At 40.6% G+C, this 27,828-nt stretch overlaps 1 protein-coding gene across 2 annotated transcripts in view; it reads left to right on the forward strand.

The window, feature by feature from the left end:
* Nucleotides 1–27,828, forward strand: part of ZNF385D (zinc finger protein 385D) — a 746,594-nt gene that overhangs the window by 463,357 nt on the left and 255,409 nt on the right. Inside the window, exon 1 of one of the 2 annotated variants that reach the window (XM_054595114.1) lies at nt 4,515–4,782. The exons of the other annotated variant lie outside the window; for it this stretch is intronic. Coding sequence (XP_054451089.1) covers nt 4,761–4,782 — 22 coding nt within the window. The 5' untranslated portion in view covers nt 4,515–4,760. Of the gene's footprint in view, nt 1–4,514; nt 4,783–27,828 lie in introns of those variants that run through there. 2 annotated transcript variants of the gene reach the window in all.

Here is a 27,828-nt window from a genome sequence, read left to right on the forward strand (position 1 = left end):
CAACTCTTATACACTCTTCAGTACCTACTCTGCTCCAGCACACTGGCCTTGCTGTTCCTCCTGGTACCTCTCAGGCATGTCTCCCCATTTCCTTTGAGCAGTGCTTTTTATCCAGCTCCTAGACCAAAGGATGACACAAAGGAGGCATTCAAAAGATATTGAACTTATTCAATAAATATTGAATGAGTGAATGAATGAATGAATAGGTTGATAATAAAATCGTTCATTATACACCAATTTGTATTAGGTCTTGGAGAGAAAAGAGCAACCTCTTTTATATAGGAGACAAGCAAGTACCGGGAAATTCCCACACTATGTCTAAGTACTAGAGTAGGAACTAGTGCTATGTGCTATATGAAAAAAAAATGTTGTTTGCTATATTAAAAAGTAGAAGGAGCATCTTATCACTTCTGAGGTTAGGAAAGTGGCCTCAGAGAAATAATATCTAAACAGAGAACCAAGTTTGAATAGGAACTGTCCAGGTAATTAGAGCAGGCAAAGGGAAGTACAGTCTTTAGGGGAACTATAGTCATGCAATAGGACTGTAGTGAAGAGTGTGAAGGATGAAGAATCCACAACTGGAGGAGTAATCAGGGACCTGATTGTGAAAGGTCTCCTATACCCTGGCAGGTGAAATAGAGAGACACTGATGATTACTAAGGGAGTGACTTGATCATGTTTGCTTTAAAAAGGTAATAAGGGGTCTAATATGGAGAACACGTTGATCTTGAGCAAGCCTGGAGAAGGAACAAGAATAGTGGATAAAATTTTATTGTTGTTATACAGGTAGGAGATGAAACTGCGGCTCCAGGAAGGTAATGCAAGACAACTGGGCTGTGCAAACTCAATGCTAAATTACTACTGCATGCAGCTATGAGAACTTGAAAGGACAGCAAGCTCGCAGACTGTGGCCTGCAGTCCCACCTGGCATCTATCTGTATTGAATGGAATTTAGGAACAGCTGCTGCTAAGCATGGACAAATTTAATTTGTGTAAACACTTTGCATAAGACACCATCAACCTCAAAGAATTGATGGCAGGCACATAGAAAAGTGTGATGTTTTACACACAATCCAGTTGTACTCACTGTGTTCATTCATTCTTTCAGAAATATTTGTTGAGTAGAAACAAGTGCCAGATACTTTTCTAAGAACTGCAGATACAACAGTGAACAACAATCAAACATCTCTTCCCTCAAGGAGATTATATTCCAAGGAAGAGTGACCAAAATAAATAGATGTCTGTAGTTGTGTGTCCAATGGTGGTAACTGCTATGGAGAATCCTAAGGGAAGGGAGGAGGTCAGGAAATGCCAGAGGAGGGACCAACACAGTCTGAAACTGTGAAAAGAGAGAGCAGGGCAAACCTTCGAGCAAGACTTGAATTAGAGGAGGGACCCAGAAAGGTGGCTATCTGGATATTGAAGCAGAGAGGAAATTCTCATGTTACTGTTATTTTTCCCTTGTCACTTAGAATTTTTATTTTGTACTTATTGAAATTTTAACCCCAAATATGTAACTGGTTTTAGGGAATCCTGTGGTTTGATAGTGAAAAATACAGTTTTATCTGGGAAGCAATGACCTGATTTCCTCCTCAGAATCTCCCAGCTTCTAAATCCTTAGTGACCGATAAAGGCCAGGAGTGTGAATCAGGTCCTTCCCTGGAAGCTGCCAGGTCCTGTCCTTGCATTGACCTATGGGAGCATCTCTCAGGCACAGATGCTACATCTACAACCCCATGTCTAGCTATGCCATCATCTGGATGTTGTTCTCTTTCAAAATAAAAAGTTGCATTTTTTAATTTTTTAAAATATAAGATGTACAAATAATTTTAGTGAAATAATAGCAAAAGTAAAGTTAAAATTAAAATCATTTGTTTTCCACCCAGGGATAAGCAATGTTTGTATCTGAGACCTTGGCATGCAGATAATCCTTAATTGGAGGGTGGGGGAGGGTTATGCATCTTTAAATAAAGAGGATATCTTCCTTTTTTTGGTTGAATGGAATTCCACTGTTCAGATGTAACAATAGTTGCCTCTTGGGTGCCCTACTCATTCAGAGGCCACAAGATGCTTCCCCCCCACCCCGCCCTGCATACTCCCCTATAGACCAGGCAGAAGTTGGGATAGTCAATCACCAGACACTCTCTGCTTGTATACTTGTGACAATACAGATTTTTTTCTATAGCATGTATTGACATAATTTAATTGGAGAAGAAATTTACAATAGCCATTATAAATGAGAAATTTATAATTTATTTCTCTGAGTAAAGAAACCTGCTGGGGACTGCAACATAAATTCTACATACAAATAGTAGGACAACTGTTCTTTACTGACCATGTCATTGAAAAAGTTGCTAATGTCTCAGAGCCTCACATTGTTCATTTGTGACATTAATAATATTCACATTTCTATATCTCGGTGAGAAAGTGAGTAAGAAAGATGACATAAGTGAATGTACCTTGAAACTGCTAATGCCATGGTAATGCAAGGGTGTTATTAATTATTAAGACGATCCTTTAGTGTCTCAAATCTCCTATTTTAAACTCCACTCTCAATGCCTTCATCTCCTAACTACAGGAACTCAAAAGGACCAAAAATTCTAAGATTAAACTGCAGTGCCCCCTAGCCCAAGTAGGAGGTCAAGGCAGCTGATGAGTTTCATAAATAAGCTCCACCACAGATGGTTCTTCTGCCTGAGGGAAGGGCCATTAATTGGGCTTCTGGATGATTTCCATCTGTCCAAAACGAAAAACACTTACGTGTTTTCTTCAGTATTTTCCTATAACATTGTTTTTATTTTTAACTTTATAGAAAGGAGTCAAAAAGTAAATATTCTTTACTATTTAAATTTTCTTCATCCAAATGGCTTTACATGAAGAAGTAAACATCGCTAGATTTATCCTAAGACTCACTGTAATGTTTCTGATTTATATATGATTACCTATTTGCATTTACCAAACTCTCTATAACTCATTGTGAGAGGGGCTGTTGGTCACAGTGTTCCTCTCACAAAGAGGAAACCGAGGGTTAAACTTCTTTGTAAGATTGTATAGCAAGCTGTTAACTGTTGTGAACTTCAGCCCCCTAGTTCCGACAATATGCTTTAAGTCCACCAACAGATACAGAATTGTTCAAGGAAAGATCCATGAATATTTTAATATTAAAATGTAGAAATATTTGCTAACATGGCTTATAAACGTTCATATTAAAATATATGGGTGGAGGAGGGTGTCGGGGGAATAAATGGTGTTGAACAGAGGCTTGGCTTGGGGTGCTGAACACACAATAGTGTACAGATGATGTGTTGTGGAATGGTACACCGGAAATCTGTGTAATTTTGTTACCCAGTGTTACCTCAATACATGCAAAAAAGGGGGAAAAGTCAATTGCTTCCTTTCATAGACTATGGTTCTTTATCTTCAATTCATTTCATAAATGTTTGTAGAAATTTTTAAGTTGAAATGGTCCAGTAGGTAAGTTGGGTTGCAAAGTGGGGAGTACTTAGGAAACTGAACTTGCTCTGTGGGTTTATTTTCCATGCTGAGCATTTAAGTATTAATCAGCAAGCTTTCAGGGATTTCTTTCTAACATCCTTTTCTATGTAAGAACTGCAATTCATTAAACCATTGGAGGAGCCAGAGGCTTTGCTAAGCTTTGCCTTTCCTGACTTCATCGCAAATTTAATGGGAGTGTGTGTGCGTTTTTCTATATTATACTGCTGATTAGACTGCAATTTTGACACAAGCTTAGTTGCGTTTCAGGCTAAATGTCTCTTCCATTTAGGGGTCAAAGATCATTTCAGCCTCAGTCTTTTCTACTATTTACTATGGGAGGCAGCAAATGTGAACCTGTGAAACTGGGAGGAGACTTTTATTACCAGTTATTTCTCTCTACATTTGTCTCATCCACCTATCTCAGAATAATACTCAATAAATAAAAATAACTCTTCACCAACTTTCGGCTCTCTAGAATCTGATCAGTCCTAGGTAAAAGCCCCTATTTCCCTAGGAGTCTTTTAGCCCTGCGAGTCTTTCATTCCTCTTGGGTGTAAATATCACAAACAAGAAACCCTCAAGCCCATGGCAAAGAGAATGCAGGCACACAAGACAGAATGCCTCTTCCCACTGCCTTTTCAACTTGGTAGGGGAGGCTAAATTTTGGCGAGGATGATGACATTCACGGGAGGGGCGGGATAAAAGTGTGTCTAATTACACGTTAATGGCATACCTTCCCTTAACCACGTCCCTTCCCGCACGCCGGTGAATATCCCCCGTGTGGATCCCGAGACCCTTCTCTCTTTAAGAGCCTCCCGCTCCCCTCACTCCGCCCCCTCCGGGTCTCTGGGCTCGTCAAAGCTTCCCGAGAGTCATGGTTGGTCCAGGCCGGCCATCGGAGCACCTCCTGGAGCCGCTGCTCACCGCGGGTGGGGTGTGGCGGGGTGGGGGGGTCTGTTTGTAGTACTCTCAGTCCTGATGTCACAGGCGCGGCAAGGACATCGCAAGGAGGAGTCGGATTACAGTAAGGATGGGCAGTGCAGCAGGCAGCCCGAGCGCACGCTCCAGCCGCCGGCGATCGTAGCCCGGGAACGGCAGCCTGCGAGGCGCTCATCCCGCCGAGGACGCACGCTCGGCGCTCGCTGCTCTCCACGCCGGGGACGTTTCCGCCGCGACTGTAGCATGAAACGGCTCTGCTCTGCGTGTCAGCTTTGGGTGCGAGCTGATGCTGAAGACGCTGCGGTGGGGTTCCAGCTGTCCGATTAATGAGAAACATAATGTATTTTGGTGAGTGTTAACTCTGATGGTGTAATTCTGGGAATGCCCAGCGCTTCATCGGTGCAGACAAGCCCTTTAAAAAAAAAAAATCCTTAAACCGCGAGATTCTATTTACATTAAACCTACCTCCGCTTGGCAACTGGAGGACCAGGCTGGTGCAGCCTTCAAAGCTTCCTTTGTGCTACCGTTGGGGCTGTTTATTACTCGTGGATGAGTTTGAGTTGGAAAAGAAGAGAGATGGGTGGGGGTGGATAAACTTTGCCTTGATTTGTCTGCATGAAGTTGGCTTTTTTGGCTAAGTGAAGGAGAAATGGTGCGGCGTGGGAAGTCATAGGCTAACTTAATGGGATGTAAAACAAAGTTCCTATACTACTGATGCTTTGAAAGCTTAGTCAATATCAATGTTTCATTAAGCATTTCGGTTTTTTCCCTAATTTTGAAGCAGAAAGGAAAAACATTCTTTGGTGTGCAGTGCTTAAGCAGCTGGGAACACTCCTCCATACCCTCCCCAAATTTCCGTCTAGCCAGAGCAGCCTAGCACAAGATGCATATTATTTTAAACCTTCAGAGGTCTCGGAGCTGCTAAATCTTTGTGCAATGGAGTTGGGTGCCACGGTGGAAGCCTTCCTTAGGTTTTCAGCTGAGCTGCCTGTATTGCCAGAAACATGTTGAGGCTTAGATCTGGGCACTGTAAGCAGGCGGGGAGCTGTACATCTTCACTGTAACGCTGCAACTTACTGCTAGGAGAGAAGGCAAAACCCCATTCACTACATAAGCAGCCACGGATTAGGACTGAATATCCTTTCCTCCCTGAAGTTATGCTTTCCTTCTGTGAGTTCCATCCGGTGTCATCATCTAAAGGCATCTATCTGATATTAAAAGGTTTGTGACAGCCACTGGAGAGGGAATAGGGAAGGACTCCAAGAGGCAAAGGGTCTGGGTGATTTCTTGGTTACCTTTCAATATGAAGTCTAGAGTCATTTTTCAGATTAAAGAAATATTTAGATAAATGCATTTGGGGCAGTATTAGTTTCTTGCGTATATATTTCTGTGTGTACTATTTGCTTTGCTTTGTTTTCTTGAGCCTTTGAAACATTTGTGAAAGTATGGAAGAAACACAAGTTAAAAACGCCAAATGCCTTTAGTTGTCTTGACAGCAGTTTTGATCTCCCTATAATTTGTGCCTTATTAGAAAAGAGGTCTTAAAATAACTAAAATTGACTTAGAAGAGACTATCTTCATTTCATAGCCAAATTTAAGCAAAATCCAGAGTTAAACAACACCCTTTTCCAGGGGTTAATGATGGAGGTAGTAAGCTCGTGTATCGGCAGTTAATAAAATAGCAAGTGATTATTGTTTATCATGAATATATTTTTTAATAAATGGAAAAGCTTGTAAAGATACTATATCTTTTGGACAAAAGAAAATTTTGATATCTGTAATGACATTTGAGGGGTGGAAAGTAGATTGTAATTTTACTTAAAGTTTTCAACCTCTTGCAACAATTTCTAATGTGATTGCAGTGAGGAAGTAGCATTAACTAGAGTAGTGGTATAGTCTTAAAGTACTTGTCACAAGCCATCCGGGCTGTATTGAATTATCATGTGTGTATGGGAGAAATGTTCACTGGGCTAGCTCGTGTAATTAACTGTATGCTAGTCCAGCCGTCTTGTGAAGCAGGGCGATTCACAAGGCAGTTAGTTTCACTGTGCGAAGCAAGTTTTTAATAGTGCACATTGTAATGCAATGTCCTACTTCAAATGAAACGATACTCTTTTACAGGCAAGGCTAAAGTTGCCCTCTGTGTCATGAGCATGGTTCAGTCTTGTCATAATTCCAGCATGAGATATGTTTTTCTATTCCCGGAGGAAATCGTGTGGATTCAGGAATGCCGTTTCTTTCAGGTTATGCTATGCAGCCCCTTGGCTCAAGCCGTTAGGCATCCAGAACTCTGAGATCCCACCTGTCTCTAATAAAATGCGTGATACAAGAGAGAGGGCAAGAAGCATTGAGCAATGCAACCCAGGCATGTGCAGATTCAACAGCATTCTAATGTTTTCACATCCCTAAGACTATGCCAATATGTACATATATGTGTGTATTTATGTGTATATTTATGTGTGTGTCCAGAATTTTAGCTATTCCAGGTAATATTTCATAACCAGGCTTTTACTTTGCCTATTACTTTCCCTTCATTTTTGAACTGCAAATGATTTATCAAGTCAGGGAGAACAGGGACAAAGGGAAAGCTGGGCTGCATTTTTTGGGCTTTTCTGGTGATTTGTGAGAATGGGGTAGAGGAGTCAGAATTCTTTTATTTGTGTCTTGAGCAAGGAGTGATGAGGAGCATGACGATCCTCTAATATGTGGTGAATAGTTATGCAGGGAGGATATTTACTTCCCTTATAAATAATCCAGTTTGTCAGTGTTGCACAGCCCCACGCACCCCCCAAATATAACTGAAGAGTCATTGCCTGAACAGGCTGGCTCAGCCTCTCCACTTCCCTGTGTGCCTTTTTACTTTAGAGACTGGACAGTTGGACCCTGTCCTTGCTCAGCGGCAGTCAGCTGTTTGCATGCAAGTTGGTGGAATATGCAGTATTTCCAGTTCTCAAGAATAGCTCAGTTTTGAGTGTGCTGTCTCAGACTCACATGACTAATGGACTCTTTTAATGGCTTAAGCCTCACTCTTATCTCCTATTGAGATTTCAGTGCAATGTTTTCAATAATTGTTCATTCGTACTTACTGTACAGTGATTTAAGAGTTTGCTGTTCAGTCACCCTGGATACTTTTGTTACTTATTCTATCGATCTTGCATTCATTACTTAGAGTTAAAAATAAGGTTTACAGGGGAGAAAGAAGCAAGGAAAATCCCAGTCAGCAACCTGATTGGGATTTACTGTAAATGTAAGGGAGAGTAATAAATGTTTATGAAGTTACCCTCTCCACCCCCATAAATATTTTACATAGTTAAAAATTACATGTGCCAAGGATGACTAGCCATTAAAAATTTATCCAGAAATAAAAGCCAAGCAGTTGGGAGACTTCTCCCCAGCTTAAGCAAGAGGGGCCGTGGGTGGTTGTCAGTACAACGGACCGGAGCCGCCGGGTTACAGGTTGGTTAAGAGGAGTGTGCTGATATGAAGGGCAGGTGCTTTGCTTGAGTGCATCCTGAAGCCTGATTGAGAGCCTTGCAGAAGGTTGTAACCGTGTACTGTCTCCAACTTTAAGCACCTTATGTCTGAATCATCTCCCCTTTTCCATCTGGCCCAACGCTTTTCTCCAGTGCTGGAGCCGCGAGGGGTTGCCACTGGTCATGTCAACCTCAGAAGTTGAGCGTGGTTGGCCAGAGAGGGGCCGTGTCGCAACCCTCTACCATCAGGAGAGAAAATGGGAGGCTGATTGCTCTGAGAAAATTCTTTGTGGCTGAAATTCAGGACATTAGGCCCTGAGTCAACCACATGAAGAAAAGTGATAAATGATACGCCTTAAACAAATGAGCAGAACTGTGACACAAATATTAGAGCTCACACTAAGTGTTCCTATTAATGGCATATTGACTAAACCTGGAGAAACGGTGGGCAAAATTTAGAAAGTATGAGTGAGCCATTCAAGTTCAGCTTGATGTTAATTTTGGGTCTGCTGTCTTCCTTATAATGCCTAAGGCAAATAGGAAAAATACTTAATGGTGTGCCTATCATAACCAGAAATACTTAATTGAGGAAGCTCTTAATACAATAGCTAAAACAAATTTAGTGGGACAATTCTGGACCAGAAACCTATTCCCCTGCCTATAATAAACATGTCTCTATGTTGTTAAAAGAAGGACTTTTGTTTCTCCCCTGGGATGTTTAGAACATTCTTAAGTCAGCATTTACACTTTTGGTTTTGGCTGGACCATCAAGTTTCACCTCTAAAGCGGTATGTTAGAAAAACAGTTAAGTGGCAAGGTTATGAGGAAGGAAATGAGCAGAAATCAGCAGGCAGAAGAGGAAAACATTCCTATTTTTTGGTGTTTTCAGTGGAAACATTTAACTCATCTTAATTAGTCTGTATGGAGCGATCCGTTATAGGGAATTAGGTCCACTAGACTCTTCCAAACATTCTGCAGGTGTTTCTGTCTTCCTGTGACTGACCCGAGGACAGAATAATTCAGGAAGAAATACTATGGTCCAGATTTGTCCTTCTTAAAGCTTGAAGTCATTACCATTATGTTTTATTACAAATTAATCTAAACAGTGTGCAGTGAATTACTACATAACAGGGGTGGAGAATGTGACAGGTGAATATTGTCAGAAAGGAAAATGTGCGGGAACCTGAAATCGAAAGTATTTAAAACACCATAACGATTTCTCTCTTAGGACTCTTCTCTATTAAATTCATATGACATTATTATTTTAAGGAACCAAATTCTAAATTTCACCACGATACCAGTAATATGGATTCCTTATTAATTCACATCCTTACATTTTGAGCTAATTTTTTTTTTAAAGAACCCTCTTAGTTGCTTTAATTGTATGGAAACAAGATAGAAGGGTTTATTTAAGGGATAAGTTCCAAAATTCATGAGATAATGACAACTTGCAAACTTACCCTTTTGTGGGTGGTATAATTGTTCCAAAAAACAAATGAAAAATTTAAATTAGTGGTTTCTGACTTCCATTCAAGAAGATGTGATCACAGCTGCTTTTGACTGAAACCTCCCCTGATAAGACATGTTGGCTTGTGTGTGTGTGTGTGTGTGTGTGTGTGTGTGTGTGTGTGTGTTTAACACTGGGTTGTTGAAAAGTGCCTTCTTATACAAATCCTCAAATATTATTCCTCATTCACCTCCTTTGTGTATTCCTAAATCTTTTCACATCATTTGAAAGGTAAAACAGTAAGTATTGAGTTAATAAGGAAATTAAACTATTTTTTGTGCACAGCTGGCTTTTAAGTTTAACAACCATTACATACATTAGAGGTTTTTAAAAATCAAGTTATAAAAATAATTTTCAAGACTTTTCCTGTTTAAGAAAGAGTGATGTTTATATGAGTAGAAACCTATTTCTACTTTGACCTTAAGGAAAAGATGTTTCCATTTGTATTACACTATGAAAAACATGTCAGAAAACAACAAAGGTCATAGTCGCTGCCCTCTCTCTCTTTCTTTCAAGAAGCCATTACATATCATTTCCCACAAAGATTAGTTTTGCAACAGAATTTCACACATGATTGGTGGCATTAAGAGAAAATACAGCATAAGAAGTGGCTAGAAATATCAAAGCTTAAAGTGGTTGAGATCATGCTTGAACCAAATTGCTAGGGTTGAAAATAGGAAGACGCTTTGCTCTGTCGCAGCGTTAAAATCATTATGAAGCAGCTGGAAGTCGGCCTTCATTGAATGTGAACTCCAGGTTTGCACAGCTTTAAAATTGAAGGTATTACCATGAAACTCTCTCTCTATTCCAAAACCTGAAATGCATATGAACCTCCATTGGAGCACTGGGTGTAATTCATTGAACCCCTTCTCTTTATCAACTTTTTAGTTTTCTCTTTTTTCGCCTACTTGCAATATCACATTTCTGTAAGTGGGGAGGAAAGAGAAAAGTAACCTGGCCAAGGTCAGGAGGGACGTCAGCAGGAGTGTTGCCACTGGTGCTCTGAGCACAGGCTGCTGCCCCAAAGCACCATTGTACTTAGTGGGAGATGGGAGCTGTGGGGTGGGATGGGGTTGGTCCGCCCAGTTCTTTAATGCACTGATGCTGCTTAGTCTGTATCCTCAGCCCCCTGCTCAGCTCAGTGCCAGGCACATAGGCAATTAGAAATATGCATTGAATTTGTAAGGTAGAAGGCATTTTGGAGGTCAGTGAGCAAGGGATTCTACTTCCTCAGCAGATCCTGTAAGGCCGTTGTTCCCTGTGAAAGCTGGTTTATGTGTGTTGATAAGAGAAATACTCTTCTTGCTCCTGAAACATTAGCTGCCCTTTTTAATCTGTACAAGTAAGGACTAGTCTTTTGAAATTAGATCTTACAATAGATGTAAGGAATTTCACAATCATTTTTCTGCTCCCATTTACTTCTTTCTTCATAAGACTATTCATAGGGACGAATCTATTAGGATATTAAGACCATTGTACATAAATGTCTGAAGAATACCTAAAATCATCATGTAAAATGGTAGAATCATACTTTGTATCAATTCACCTGACCACAACCTCAGTTTTCAGCTTCATATGATGTCAGTGAAATTGCCTCAAAGTTTGAAATTGCCTCAAAGGTTGATATTGCCAGGAGGCTGGGATAGGCAGGAAAACCCCTCATGTATAAGTAACTGAAAATGCCCAGGAAGGCCACCAATTTCAAAGGCTGCCATTTGTTAAGGCTGAAAAAAAATGGAGATAATTTTGACACTATTTGCAAGGCTTTTGCAAAATTGTTCTTCACACTTAACCTTTTTCATATTCATGCTTTTGGCTGATGAGGGAAAGTACTTGTGGCAGATTGCTCTGAGGATAAAGATGCAATAATGAATGTAAACGTACTTTAATAAACATGATCCCTTACACTTTTATAGCAATTTGTATTTTTTCAGAATGCATCAACACTTTTTTCTGCTTTTTTTTAATCTCCAAAATGACCCATTGCAGGAGTTAGACAAAATATAATTATTCCTATTTTTAGATGAGGAATCTGAGCCTCAGATGACTGAAACAACTTTCTCAAGGTCACACAGCTAGTAAATGTTAAGGCCAAGACTCTAATTCAGTACCTCTGAGGCTTACTTCAGTACTCTTTACTCTTTACAGCAGAGCACAGGGGGATATTTGATAAAGGGAAGATTACCTGCAATAATAATGCTACAAAAATATTCTAGATAGTAGGCAAAAAAAATGAATACAAATGATTAGGAACTAAGATATGTTTGTGTTTGACTTTATGGAGTTCTTATCATGTATCAGAGGTCGAAACATAATTTATACTTTTATTCATTCTGCTTTGTCTTTTTTACATCAAAAAGTTAATAATAATCAGAAAAAAATACTAATTAGGAGGCATGAAGCTACCTCAAGCAGGACCTAGGGTTTTTCTACTGCCTCAGTTTTTCAAAGGCAGTGTCAGATATTAAAGCTTGTACTAATTATATGTTGTATTTTCCTGCTGTCTCACTATTTAACTCAAAGCTTGTAAAAAAAAAAAAAATCTAAGTCATTTGTGCTACAAACTCTGATATTTACAGTGACACCCACTCCAGTATTTTTTCAAGATGGAGTCCTGGGCCTGGTCTTTGTTCCATGATTGATGAAGAGTGAAAAATGGCGTATGTTAGAATTTTAGTTATTCTACTGACTAGCTTTGTATCTTTGGGCAGGCCACTGCACTTTTTTGATATCCAGATTTTTTCTTTCTTTTTTTAAAAGGAGAATAATGGCAATATGTTTCCCACAGTTCTATTTTGAGGACTAAACTATACAAGCCATATAAAGGTGCCAAACCCCAGGAAGTGCATGTTAAGCCATCAGTAACATTTGATTCTTTCTTGCTCATTCCGTTTATATCCAACCAAATATACAAATGTATAAAAATTGAAAAAAAGCAGTTATTTCTGTTGGGGCAACCAGAAAACAGGAACCGTGCCAACTAATTCACAAAGAAGGACTTTAATGCACACGATTTGATATATGGGTGATGAAAGAGCTTTGCAGCCACATGAAGGGTGGTGAGGCTACCCAGAAATGAGCAGTCGCAAGAATCTGCTACTTGGTTGAAAGATGGAGAGACAGATGTAATCCTGGAGGGCAGGGCTCAGGGCATTGCGGGAGGGGCTGGAATCCTGGCAGGACTGACACACATGGAAGGATGGAATGATTCAGCCTTAAGTACAGCGGGAGGTAGAGAAATATGACGGCTCCTCCATTTCGCCCATCCTCCAATGAACTGCTTCTGCGCCCTCGTGGGTGGAACCGAGCCCATGGCCAGCGGACAAGGCAGCCTGGACAACTCAGCACCGGAGCCATCCAGTGGAAGTTCAGGAAACAGATCACAGGGCAAACTGGCCAAGGATCTGGAAGGAGATCTTATGCCTGATTTAAGTAGCACTTAAAATGAGACAGTGTCTCTGCTAAAACATATCAATTTATCAGAGACAGGTTTGCTTGAGGGAGATACGAGTAAGAGAGAAGGGAGTATGGCTGAAGAGCTTTCACAACGCCTTGCCAGTCCTCCCAGTTCAAGTATCTACTTTGTCACTTTCTGGTTATGTGACATTGGACACATGAGTGACTCTCTGTGTCAACTATTCCCTTTGGACCATGGGTTAAAAAGTCTGCCTGACAGTGAGGGGCAAGGAGAAGTTGAATGCAAGCTTTATAATCTGCAAAGCACCGTATGAAAGGGCCTTGTTCTGAGGACATGAAAAATCCAAGTGATTTAGAAGAGTGGATTTTGAAAAATATAATGACAATTTGGAAATAATATGTTCAGCTATGCAGCTTAGAATTCCAGCAGAGATTTCTAAGACATTGAGGAAGGAACGTTCGGGTACTTCCTCAAATAGCCCCTTGTATCATGAGGTTAGATGTACTTTCGAGGCCACTTCTAATCTGTTCTTTGTTATTTTTCTATGGGAATATACCAAAGGGGAATTGCAGAAGCAGAGACTATGGAGAAAAAGCCTCCACAAAGATTCCATGCCCCATATTCCTTCCTTTCCTAGACTCTAATGGGGATAGACACCTTGAAAGCTGAGAGAGTTTATTAATAGTTGTTTGCAAGGAAAGAGGGATTTGGTATTGATTTTTATCTATCCTTCCTTGTGTTGCTAGACTTCTAAGCACTGATTTCTTTGGCTGACTGGCCTGCCTGTTAAAAAAAAAAAAAATTAAGGCAACCCATTCTGCCCTTTCTGTATGGAGTGATTAGCATCCCTCCTAAAGCCTGCTTGTAAAGCTCTGCAACAGTTCATAACTTATGGTGCCCTTGTTTGGAAGCTACGCTGCAGTAACTGCTGGGGAGCATCGCCCTCACCGAGTACAATATGGAAGGCACTGATTACCACCAGGTGTTTTAATTAGCTGCCCCGAGGAATGGCAGGCTATAACTTAGAGGGCTACAGGGATTCTTAAGAGTCATATTTTAAGGCAGCTTTCTCAGTTAAAAGGTGCATTAGAAAGCAGATTGTTTTTCTTTAAATTATTTTTTCCTTTAAAAAAGTACATTGTGTAAGATTCTAAACACTAACCTTCAGGTAAATAACTTCTTTTTTGGCACCGTTGCCTACTTTTTCCTAACGTTAACATGTTTAGTCCGTGAGGCAGTTAGGGTGTGAAGCTCAAGGCATGGCCTTTGTGGGTTTCTTGGTGTCCTTTGAGAATTTCTCAACTCCAGTTGGCAGAGAGCAGTCCTGGTGCTGGCAGGTGATGTGGTCGCCACTGACGGAGAAGGGGGACTTAAGCCTGAACGCCTGTTTCGTGCCGGGTGCATCGGCACCTTACCACCATCCTTAAGAGGCATTTCAGTGGATCTAAATCCTGGCCACACAAAGGAACCCCCTGAGGGACTTGGAAATGATGCTATTGTCAAGGCCCCACCATAGCCTGATTGAGTTAACCTTTCTGGGGGTGGAGCCAAGGCATCTGCATTTTCTTTTGAAACACCTCAGCTTTGATTCTGAAGAATGGCCACCATTGAGGACCTTGAAGATGGGTGATTTAACCACTTCACAAAGTGCATCCTGTCCCCTAGGAGTTCCCAGCTTCTCCTCAGGTCACCCAGGCAGCAGGATCAGGATTCCCACTCAGCTCAATCTGAATTTAAAGCCCGTGTTCTTTCTTCCCAATACACTCTTTCCTCTCAGGGCAGTCTGTCCATGGCATGACGTCTGGGCCTGATGCCAAACTGCCTTGTGCTGCCTCCCTGATTTCTGGAGCGGAAGTCCCTAGCTGTGGCCTCCCCTCTCCTGCACTTGGGACCCTTTATAGAGTTGGCACCAAAAAGAGGTTAAGACTAGTTGATTCAGGATCACAGTGGTATGGTTCTGGAAAGGATTTTAGGACATTTTTTCAAAATATAATGTTAGTACAAGCCACCCAAGGATCATATTAAAATGCAGGTCTTGATTCATCAGGTCTCAGGTGTGGCCTGGGATTCTGCCTTTGGAACAAGTTCCCAGGTGATGTTAGTGCTGCTGGCCTTGTGACCACACTTTAAGTAGTAAGGCTTTAGAGCAGTAGTGTCTAACCTATAGCCCACGGGCCGCATGCAGCCCAGTATGGCTGTGAATGTGGCCCAACACAAAATGGTAAATTTACTTGAATCATCATGAGATTTTTCTGTGATTACATGCTGCAGTTTATTTAATGTATTGCCCAAGACAACTCTTCTTCTTCCAGTGTGGCCCAGAGACACCAAAAGATTGAACACTCTTGCTTTAGAGAGTGCTTAGCTGAGCTTTGCTTACTGCTTTCTGTAGACAGGGGACATCAGGTCTAAGTGTCCAACGTAAGTTTCTCTGTTTATATTCTGCATCATACTGAATGGCCCTTGGTTAGAGTTCTACTTGGGGTGACCAGCTATCTCATTTTGCCTGAGGTCGAGGGGGTTCTCAGGACAGGGGACTTTTGGTGCTGAAATTAAGGAAGTTTCATGAAGCCTGGGATGAATTGGAACCCTAGTTCCAAGAAATCAAGTTTGAACCCTAGATTCAACATCCAACACCAAGTTCTGCAAGAAGAACTTGGGCAAGTAACTTGATTTCTTTGAGCCTTGGCTTCCCTATCTATGAAGCAGGAATAATAAATGTAACTTCCTAGGATAATTGCAATGATTAAGTTAGATGGCATATACTAAACATTTGACACACTGTCACAATGTTCTTTCACACTTAATGTTGGCAGGGACTATTGCCACAAATTTATAGACCTGACTCTGCATTCTTCTTCATGACTGAAAGGAAGAAATACCCCAAAGATCAAGTGTAAGTGCTCATGGATCATCTTTATTGCACAATCACTGTACAGAGACAGCAGCTTGTAAATCACCTCTTGCCCCGAGATATGATGGGCAAACCAGGGTGAAGTCATTCTTGGTTCACTGTACAGTTTGCCTACCCTGAATGTCAATACTAATGGTTTTTATTCGCTGTTTAGGGAAAGAAAGGCCTGGCTACAGCTTAGCCACCTTGGGACATTTTGAACTGGCCCCTCGTGTTCCTGTCGACCTTGTTTACTTAATAGAGTTTCTCTGAGCTCTGTAACAACTTATGAGGGCAGCTACAGCTAATGACTGTGCCTTCCATTCCCTACCTGTCATTGTGTTCACAGTCAATATCCTTAAAACCACATGCTCAGGAACAGGCAAGGTAGCGCCCGCACGGAAGCTTCTGCTACATGCTAAGGATGGGGAGAATAGAAAGATTTTTTAACTCACACACTTCCTAGCACAGGGCCTGGCACATGGACACTGGAATCGTGTTTGTTGAGTATAGTGTCAAGCCGTGGACTTCTCTCTTTGATGAACTTCCAGTAGAGACCTGAGGTTCTACTTTCTCATGCTCAGTTGGCTGGTGTTGAAGGAATGAAGCTGGCTCTGCCAGTCCTTACATCACAAAGCCAATTCACTCACCTTCTATCAAATGCCATCCGCTCACCAGGGCATTTAGTCAGCCAAATATGTGGCTTTAATGTGCGAAGCAAAGTGCACCTTTGGTGTTTTTATTATGACTAGTAAGTAAGGCTGCTATGGGCAGCCAATTATTCCACAGTAGGTGTTACCAGGCCTGAATTGCTGCTGACTAGGCATTTTTGACAAAGGAAACAAATGAACAACAAAGCGGAAGCTCCTCTTGCTTTTCTTAAGTATAAAATGCAATCGCAGAGAGAGGACCCAACACAATCGTGCTTTCACTGGTGATGTCCATTTTAGAGGCAAAATTGGGAGATTTTTGTCTCTGTTCTCATCTCTGACTTCTGTTGTCATAGTCTATGCCATCCAACATTAAGCATCCGTGGTCAGAGTCCCTATCTCATAGACGGGAGAATGGAAGCCCAGTAAATGCAAATAGTATCTGGCTAGTAACAATACTCAAACTAAAAATGAAAACCAAGACTTGATCTAGCGGTGTGAATCTGGATGAATTGCCCCCTGAGCTTCAGCTTCCAAGTCAATAAATTGAGATAATGGGGACTTACCCTACCTCTCCAGGCAGAGCTATGACTACTAAAAATAGCTACAGTTTATTAAATACTCAATTCTTGCCAGCCACTGTTCTAAGTATATCACCTCAGCCAGCCCTCATAACAGCCCTGTGATGGAGGAATGATCACTATGCCTGTTTTACAGATGAGGAAATGAGGTACAGAGAGGCTAAGCAATGAGACTACCGGGAGCAGCCCTGCTTGGTCATAGCTCCCTCGCACAGATTCTGCTACCACATCGTTTCGTGTGACCTTCCGTAAATCTCAGCCTCTGAAAGCCAAAGCCCAGGAGGCTATTCTCATTATCCAGATAGAGCAGCAGGGTTTTGCAGCAGGCAACAAACTAAAAAGTGAACCAACACACAAAAACTCCTCTTCACCTGCATGCCAAGCAGCCACCTACTACTGAGACCTGAGGCTGAGATCAGGGAAAGATTCCAGTTCCCTCCCAGAAAGGCTACACAAGGGCTCATGGAGTGTGCAGCCCCAACTCCAGTAGTGCTCCAAAATCCTGGCTCACAAGTGATGCTAATCACAACGATACTGACTTTCGTGTGCCAGGAGGTGAGCTATGGCCTTTCCCTGTGTGTTTGTGCCTGATATCAGGACCCTGCTCTTCCAAATGGATTTTTTTTTCTTATTGAGTTCTTCCTGGGCATATCATGCAGTGTGCCACATGTGGGGTGATGGAATGATATTTCTTATCTGATAATAATTCAAACTTTTTTTAGGCCCATGGAATGCCAGGAACCGAGAGAGACCATGAAATCTTTCTGTACCCTCAATAAAATACTTTCTATATTTTAAAAAGATAGTATATGTACAATTTAAAAAATCAAATATTCTAAATGGGTAAATGGTGAGAACTAAACCTCCTACTTGAAGCCTAGCACACTTTCTTGCATTTGAGACACTAAATTCTATGGAAGGCAGGGGAAGAAGGGTAGGGGAAAAAGTTGAAGGTGGTCAAGAGCTACAAACCTTCAATTATAAAATAAATAAGTCCTGGGGATGTAATGTACAGCATGGTGATTATAGGTAATAATACTGTATTGTATATTTGCAAGTTGCTAAGAGAGTAGATCTTAAAAGCTCTCCTTACAAGGAAAAAGAATTGAAACTAGGAAAGATGATGGGTATAAATTATACTTACTGTGCTGATCATTTCTCGGTATATGCATATATCAAATCATTACACTGTATACCTAAAACTTATATAATGCTATATGTCAGTTATATCTCAGTAAAATTGGAAGAAATAAATTCTATGGAAGGTGATATGTATACAGCCTCTCTCTTTCTTATATGGAATGGGAACATATCATATACTCTGTTTTGCATATTATTTCATTTAGCATATATTGATGTTTCTCATTATTTTTCCTTTATGGCTATGTGGTATTCTAAAGCAGGAACATATTTTGATTTATTTTACTGGTCTTTTAAAAGAAAAAAAGTTCTTTCTATTCTTTTATTTATAAAAACAATGACTATCACTGTGTATACATAATTTTTTGTGCGCATGGGAACACATATCTATAGGATAAATTCTTATATGTGGAATTTATGGGGCAAGGCATATTTAATTCTCATGGCTATTTCCAAAGTTCCCCACGGAAAATTTTTATTGATAAATTTCTCTGTGTATTTCTCTCATTAAAAAAATAACATAGTTTCTTTCAAACTTGTAACTCTTTATATGCAAACTGCCCGGCAGTCTTCTCCAAGTCTGGAGTCTCAAAATGGAACAAAGTGCATAGGGAAGCAGCTTCTTGCTTTTTTGTCTTTTTTCTCTCCTTCCCAATCTGTTTCTACATTTCTCTTTCATTTTGCTAATTCCATATGGATATTAGTTTCAGTATTCAAAAAAGCAATGGTGCTATAAAATTGAAAAATTTCCTGTGCTGTAGAATGGGGCCAAATATAACATCAAGAATGCATCTTGTAGCTGACATTGTACCCTGCTTTCTGAAAACTAGAGTGTCGATCCTTGAAAGATCTCTAAATTGATTAAGTCTTAGGCCAAATATGGTGGCCTGTTTCATTTTGTTGTGGAGCCAGTGGGAATTAAGAGGTAAAAACACATTTGCACAATTACATATTTCAGTGTTTTTTTTTCCTTCTGTTCCTAACTCCATGTTCTTCTCTTACTTTTACAACATCTCTATCTAGAATATAATAGGCTTAGGAGTAATCTGGAATGTTTATAGCATGTCTCTGGTAAAAATGCCACATTTATTAAAGAAAAAAATCCCCAACTCATGATAATGGTCATTTACTGAGCCCTTGAGCCCTTTGCAAACATCAACTCATATATTCCCCAAAGGGATGGTATGTGTTAGTGAACTAGATGTCATTCTCTTCTACTTTACAAAAGAGGAAAGATGTGATTGAAGGTTGAGTTTCTTGCCCAAGATCACATAGATTGAAAATGGCAGGCACAGGATTCAGACCCAAGACCTTCTGATTGGACATCTTGTGGGCCAAAACACTGATACCTTTGGCATTTTCCATCTAGCACACTACTCATGGGCCACGTCTGTGGAATTTTGGTAGGAGGGGACATTCCTATAACGTGGAAGTTCTCACTTTCCTGGTCATTACTGTTGAAGGGTCTTAAGGACAATCACAGCAGTCCCTGTTAACGTCCCTACCCTACAGCAGGGACTCTGAGGACGGAGGGGTGACCCGTCATCTGTTCTCTCTTCTGTTGGAGGGATGGTCTCCCATGTTAACTGCTGTCCCTTTTGACCACCTTAGCAGGCCCCAGTGCTTACAAAGTACATAATTTAGGTTAAGGAAATCTGTAAATATGCTATTTAGGGATACTGTGTAGAACTCACTGTTTAGGGTCCTAATTTACATACCTTCTGTTGATTGAGCCATTGAAAGTTCTCCCCTACCCTGTTGAACATATACCCCTTGTGTAGTATGCAGTAAAAGGATTTCATACCTGGATAGTAGCTTAGGATCTTACCTAACATCCGACATCCTTATATTTACAGGTGAGAAAAAGAAAGATAACAGTTTAATTATTTAACCTAAACAAAGAGTCAGTAGAGAGTGGGACGGCTGGGCTATCAGGTCTGTTGACTCCTTCCCAGGACCATTTTCCTTTCCTGGAAGGCAAGAGGGATGTGAATTGGCTCATTTGTTCTTCACAACAAGTCTAAGAAATGAATATTATTCTCCCCATTTTATAGGTGAGGAAAATGACATTAAGTTACTTCCCCAAGGTTATATAGAGGGTGTGCGAGCCAGGAATTGTATTCATGTTCCTACCCCTCCTCTTTGCCTCCTGGATTCAACGCCTCAGTCTGCATTAGGTTTAAAAGTGGGTGGATTCCTGTACTTCTCAGGATCTAAATGAATTCAAAGATCCCTCCCAGCCCTAAAAATCACTAATCCTACAATAGCTGTGAGGGCAAAAGGGTACAACTCATGGGAGCAATAAATCACTGCAGCCTACATTGTCCCCAAAACATGATCAAGTGTTCCTCCTTCGACTCCTCGCTGTCAGCAGCATGAGTCATTTATCTCTTGTGTGAACTGCTGTAATTGTCTCTAATGAGCTTCCTGACTTCATTCTCTTATGCTTCCAACTCAGCTAGCACTTGATTGTCCTGAGGTGTAGCTACGGACATGACCCACCAACACACGTACATGCTCAGATACCGCCAGTGGTCCTTATTTTCTGATACAGAGCTTCCAAACTCCTTCTCCAGGTGGTCAATGCAGTTCAGGTTCTGGTCTTAATTCACCTGCAGTTTTATTTTTACAAAATTCCCCTTATTTCATCCTAAGCGCTGCAAAACCACTCCCTGTTTCTTAACCCTTCTGAAACTTTGCCTCATTTTGTCCTTCTTACCTGATGTGTAGCTTGTGTAGGTCTCTGTGTTTCCAAAACTCTAAGCATTTATTATTTTTTCACTCTTATTCTTTTCTGTCCTTTTGGTGTTTTATGTACAAACAGAATCTTACAAATTCTTTGAGAATTTGTAATGCAAATGCCCTATCTTTAGAAAGACCATCTAATTCTTTATAAAAGGAAGAAACACCTCTTATCTGAATTGCCATGTATGGTATTGTCAAAACCTGTCTGAGAAAAGGTCCAGAGTGTTTCAAAAACTTTATGTTTTATATTTCCCACTCTAGATATACTGGACAGAATCTCCAGGGATGGAGCCAGGAATCAGTATTTTCAACTCCTACAACTTAATATCATAAGATTTTCAGATAGTTCTCTATAAATAAATCTATATATATAATGCTATTGCACTTAAAATACTAATGGGACTTAATTGTGAACTAGACAAGATTGTATTACAATTTGTCTGAAAGAAGAAACATAAGCAAACTCTCCAGGAAATTATGAAGAAGTGTTCTGACAGCAGAGACTTATCCTAAATTATATCATAAAACCATAATAATTAAATAATTTGGTACTGAATCATAGGTAATAAAAAACAGATTAGAATATCTAGAAGTAAACCTTAATACTTTTGTGTACGGGGATTTAGGCTATGATAAAAGCATTTCAATTCATTGTTGAAACCAGGAAGTATTAAATAAATGGTTTAGGTACAACTGGGTAAACATTTAGACAAATAAATAAATATAATGTATTCCTATTTCACTTCTTATACCAGAATAAATTATAGATCGAACAAAGATTCAAACATAAAAACTGAAGCCATAAATTTATAGAAGGACGCCCGGGTGAATGCATTTACACTTTTACAATGGAAAGGCCTTTGTAATCAGGGTACGAACCCAACACTATAAAGGGGACAAACAATAAATCCACCTGCATACAATTAATAACTTGTGTTAGGGAAAAAAAATTCAAAACTAAGTAAAAAAAAGAACAAATGACAAATTTGGAAAATGGTATTTAAAAACCAATGTCAGATAAATGGCTATTTTTTTAATTAACAAAGAGGTCACGAGAATCAATGAGACAAATGGCTCAAAATAAAAATGAAGACTATGAGCAAACATATTATAAATGGAGGCATATTTTGCCTTTGAAAATATAAAACTTCATTCAATTTCACTCATAATTTACACATTATAAATAAGAATAATGGGATATATATATATGTATACACACATATATATATTCTTCCACTTAGCAGACTGACAAATATTTAAAAGTTGGAACAAATTTTAAGAGTTGAGTGTGGTACAGGCCACCCTTATACACAGTTATGTGTGAGAAAATACATTTTTGCAAATTCTGTACAGGGGAATTGATAATACTTATATATGCATAATTTTTATAACAAGTACTTTTTGCCCTAGCAAGCTTGTTACTAGGAACATACTGTATGTTCCCAAAAGGTCATGCATATGATTATAGATGTTAAATGAGGGTTGGTTTTTAAAGCATAAACTAGAAACAACAAAAGTGAACATCAGTAGGGGACATATTAAATAAAATTATGGTACATTAAAAATGTTTGAATAGTGTGCAACCAAGAAAAAATATGCATGCATTTATGTTACGAGGAGGAAAAAAATAGAATGTAACAGCAGTAAAAGCACAGCTTAGAAGGGTAAAGAGAAATCCCAAAAGAAATTTCCTTGGGAATACAAATTTCAGAAGGTTTTTGATAGCTATACTAATAAATCCATTTCCAAAAAGAAACACAAGAAACTGTTAGCGGTGTTTGAGTCGGGTGGGCCATATGCTTTTTAAGTTGTTCTGTGCATACAGGATGCTCTGCGGGGCCACAGATTCGTGTCTGTTGTGTTCAGTGCTCTACCCCCAGAGTGAGAAGGGTGCCTGGCACATCACAGGTGCTCAATCACTGTATGCGCAAGCTGTCACTGGGATATGAGCCACTTTTTTTTTTTGTTTATGTTGCACTGCATTAACAAAGATGAGAAATCGATTAGTTGGAAATGATTATGAAATATAAGTAAAAGCTTCCTGGGTGGTTCTGATGCTCAGGCAGCGTTGGAGAGCATTGTTGGTGTACCATCTTTTTGTCTTTTGGGATGTGTCTTGTTCAGACAATAGGACACGTTTGTGGTGAGGCACCATCTATGTCTGTTTCTTGGTTTTGGGTCTTTGCAGGCAGAGACATTTCTTGCCTAGTGCTGGGAAATAGTTTAGTTCCCACGGGTTGTTGTTGGGTTGCCTGGTTTTAGTCCCACTTTTCATGCCTATCGGCTGAGTGACCCTGGCCAAATCCCCTGAAATTTGATGTTTGTGTCTCAGTTTCTTTATAGGGGTTTTCTTGAATGAGGTAATGCATAGTAAAGTTTTCTTAGTGTTGGATGGTAACAGTTATCTAACCTGAAGCGGCGCTGTCAGTATATAATTACTGACTGAATGGAGAGTAGATAAATGGAAGAATGAAGCTCATGCATTGCAATGAGAGGCCTCAGTCAGCTATTTCTGCATCTCATAGCTCTGGGTGATTTTAATTAAAAAAAAAAAAAATCCTGTGGTGATTGCCCTGGCCGGGTAGCCCAGTCGGTTAGAACATTGTTCTAATACACCAAGGCTGCAGGTTTGATGCCCGGTCAGGGCATGTACAGGAATGACCTAATGAATGCATAAGTTCATGGAACAACAAATCTGTTATTTCCCTCTCTTGCTCTCAAAATTAAAGAAAAGCATCTGATTTATTCCCAACTGGGTATATAGTTAATCTTCAGTCTACATAGAGACCCTAGTGTCCATTTCTTGTTCCTTAGGCAAGTCACTGACTATTACATGTCTGTTTCCTAGCAGGTATCCTGAGTGGTGTCATCTCATGGGATATTAAAGCATTTCCTCTTTATTGCCCTGGCTTTCTGGGCTGTTGCTCTCCTTCTAAACCTCCCTTGGTTTCATTTTGTGCCAGGTTTCCTACTCAGTCAATTGACAGCCCAATTTAGGACTGGGCCCTAAGAGATTACAGAAGCCTGGCAAAGAACTGGGAGAGCCAAACCTTATCTCGAAAATACCTTGTGGGGAGAGCAAAGCCTCCATCCCTCCAGAGTTCCTCAGAGTTGACAAGATTGCCAAGGTCCTTGAGACGCATCATCTTCCACAGCTTGTGGAAATAACAGCTTTATCTTCAAAGACAGTGGAGTGGGAAGATAATCCATTTTCACTGCAGGTTATAAAATAAGTGTTGCCTCTTCTTAAAATATCTTAAAATAGCTTGAATGAGGGCCTTTTAGCTAATGACTAGCAAACCCATATTTAAATAAATATGCCCTATGGAGCAATTCGTTTTTAGGTTTTATTGCTTTTAAATTCTCATTGTTTATAAGTCTTTATACCTCTAGGTATAAGGCAGACTTGAATACTTATAACTTTGATTTTTGCCACCAGTGAGACTAGAAGGGTAGAAGACCTCCTGTTCACCCTTCCTGAATTATTAGCAAAGGGAGTAGCTCAGCATGGAATGAAATAGGATTGCTATTTCTGCACTCAGAGCAGAGGCCGTAAAGACATTTTACTAGTAGGTTCCTCACATATAGGCTGAGTTCTGCCACATCCCAGGCGCTGTTCTAGATGCTATGGGTCAAGCAGTGAACAAAACAAAGATTCTTGTTTTTGAAGAATTTACATTTTCTTGGGAAGTGACAGATATCAAACAACATACATGATTCATAAATAAATATATGGTATGTTAGAATAAAAGAAGGGCTCTGGGTGGGAAATGCAATTCAGGAAAGACCTGGCAAATCACAGGAGGGCGGGGCTGCTGGCCGGAGGGGCCTTATCATGAAGGTCAGATTCCAGCCAGGATCTGAATGAGCCAGATCCCTCCTCTGCCACTCACTGGTGGAGTAAGTTGGGCAGAACTTCTGACCACACTGTTTTCTCGTCTGTGAAGGGGCAAAAATCTGTAACTTTTGCTATGGTGGGAATTAAATGGGCAAACGTCAGGAATGTACCTGACAGACCTATCGTAAGTCCTCAGAAAACTGTAGGGTTTTTCTTGCTTGTTTTATTTCACATCCAGGTGGTCTTAACTTTTGTTTAAAAAAGATACATAAGTTGTTTTTAATTAAATGTATTTTTTTTTAATTGGACATGTGTCCTGTGATGGTTTCAACAGGTGTTGAGCTTCTATGACCTGGAAAAAGCTTTTTGTTTTGTTTTGTTTTTCTGTAAACTGATGCTGGGAAAGAAAATGCCATATACTGGTTGGGTGAGAATCTGAACTTTTCTTCCTCTTACTCTATATGGTATTGGGGAAACCATCTGGGTCCTAGCCTGAACAGGCTTGATGTGAGGCATCAAGACCAGAACGCAACAAATAGCTGGGTAGGCAGGAGGGAGAGCCAGGACTTCTTGGACCCAGGAAACTGACTGAGGACAGCCAGGTTAGAGACCCACTATGCAAAAGGTGTGCAGGCACTCAAAGGTATGGGGAACAGCAGAGAGGAAGACAAGCGATTCTGACGAATGAGACCAATTCCATTGTATATTTGGAGACAGTTATGGTTACTTGCAGGTTTTAAGACCTTTGTTCAGTTCAGCAGTCTTCAAAATGGGTTTGAAGCCTGGAGAAAAAGATCTAGTCCCTTCAGCATGGATGTTGGCAAGAGAATTTTAGTCACATCAGGGGACAGGAGACAGGAGTTTGAAGTGTGAGGCATGGAACCTTAATGAGCCCCATGAGGACGTGGGATAAGGAAAATCAAAGCTGCGTCTCCCGAGTCACTGTGGCCCCTCCTTAGCTGGGAGAATCCTACATTCCTCCAGCAGGAGGGACCCAGGCTCCTGAGAATTCAGGCTCAGGTCTATTAGGCAGCCCTGGGCCTGCTGACTGGGTGCCATGGCGTTTCCTAATGCAGGGCAGGAGCAAACGCAAGAAAACAGATAAGGACTAAGCACCAGATAGCTGAAGGCATTGTTTTTCAAAGGTAAAAGGGAGAGGGAGAGAGAGGAGGAGGGGTGCTTACACGCATCATACAAAATATCTATTGTACACACACTGTGGTGTCTAAGGCAAAGTTTTTATCCCGAGCTGCTTGCTGGTTTGTGCAACCACAGGGGAGGGAACTACCATTATACCTCATGCCTGCAAGAAACAGCGACTCGTATTACTTGTCCCTTTTGGGGACCAGGTGCCATTCCTGCTGCCCCATTTGTTTGCAGATATCTCTGGAAGATGGGACAAAATGCCAGACTAAGCTACAGATTCCATGCTGATCTTTGTAAAATACAGTTGAGTGGCTTTGTATATTTATAAACACATCTTTTCCATAAAGTGCAGCATTACACTTGCATAATTTCAAGTAGTCTGAATTAATATTACTATCATTGCAAAGGGATTTAAGGATCAAAAGCATTTTAAAATAAATTAGGCACTCTCCAAAATAGGATGGTCTTGTCCTCATTTTTATTATAAAACCTCGGAGAAACTCGAAGCACAAGAAAATTATTTCTTCATATTTAATGAGAGAGGTCTTTCTGTTTTTGTGGAGTCTTTTTTAGGAGATGACAACTTTTGGTACTCTCTTCTCTGGATTATTTCTTTTTATAACCATGGGAAGACTGTTTCAGACCATTGAGAGACAGAGCCTGACCAAAGGATTTTACTTCCCTTCTTTCCAGTACAATGAACTATCCAGCCATGTTCACATCTCAGCCACTCTGCCTCAGCTCTCTGCCTGAGGGTGGGACTCTTAAATCCTTTGGCTGATGCTGGGTGTTGGAACAGGCAGAGTAAGGACCGACACCCCCTGAGACCTTAAAGGGGACTTCCAGGCAACCAGGTCAGCAATGGAGAAGGGAGGTGAATATGCCCCTTTCCAGGAATATAGAACACAGGGCCATATTTTCATTTAAACTCAACTCATAGGAGATAATTCCATTACAATTTTTCTCATGAAAATTAGAGATATGTTAAGCAAATAAAAGAAGGACTTCTAGGCAAAGCATGTTATTCAGCATATGGGCATATGCTATTCATGCTCCCTCAGTTGTGAAGTTCATCTTCCAGGAAAAAGGCACAAAAAATTGCATGGTTGCTCTCGGGGGTTGTTTTCGTCACCATTTGGAAATCTGCCTGAGGCTGTCCTCTTTCTTTTTCCACTAAGCCCCCAAATAGAAGGTCTTCAAATTAGATATCCTGGACTCATGGGGCAAACATACTCTTAATATTTGCAGTCAGAAATCTGTGATAAAATGACAGTAACTTTACAGAATGAAAGGGACCTCGATGATCTCTTCAGGTCAATGTTTTCAAACTGGAGCACTCGGGGGACTTGTTAAACACCGATTGCTGGGCTGCGCTTCCAGAGCTCCTGACTCAGTGGGTATGAGGTAGGACCTCATAATTTGCATTTTTCAGGAATTCCCAGGTGACGCTGAAAGTACTGATCTAAGGAAAATACTTTAAGAAACACTCTTCTAGGCCAGTGGTTCTCAGCTTTGGCTGCACATTTGAATCTGTGGGGGAAGTTTTTAACACCCCAAAGCCTGGGCCATATCCCTGGCTATTTTAAATTAGATTCTCTAGAAGTGAGAACTAGGCATTACTATTTGTCTTTCAGGATCCCCAGGTGATCCTAATGTGCAGCTAAGTTTGAAAACCACACTTCTAGGTCCATCTTTCTTCTTATTTTTCAATGGAGAAACACAACCAAGAGAACCGAAAACATTAGGGTCATGTAGCTTGCTATGGAGCTAGTTCTTCTGGTGTCTGGACCGTCTGGACCAGTATGCCAAGATTTAAAGAGCTCAGCAATTGCATATTGTGACTTCTGCGTGAGCATCGCCTGAGATCTGGTTCAAAAGTGGATTCTGTCCCAGAAGGCCTGGGGTAAGGCCTGAGAGGCTGCATTTCTGACAAGCCCCCAGGTTTGAGCCATACAGCTGGCTTGCAGGACACACTCCTATAGTGAGGTAGAGAAGTATCTTCA

This window comes from Pteronotus mesoamericanus, unplaced genomic scaffold, assembly GCF_021234165.1.
Source record: "Pteronotus mesoamericanus isolate MK-2021 breed Mesoamerican mustached bat unplaced genomic scaffold, CSHL_Meso_final scaffold_54, whole genome shotgun sequence".
In the NCBI taxonomy this organism is placed as follows: Eukaryota; Metazoa; Chordata; class Mammalia; order Chiroptera; family Mormoopidae; genus Pteronotus; species Pteronotus mesoamericanus.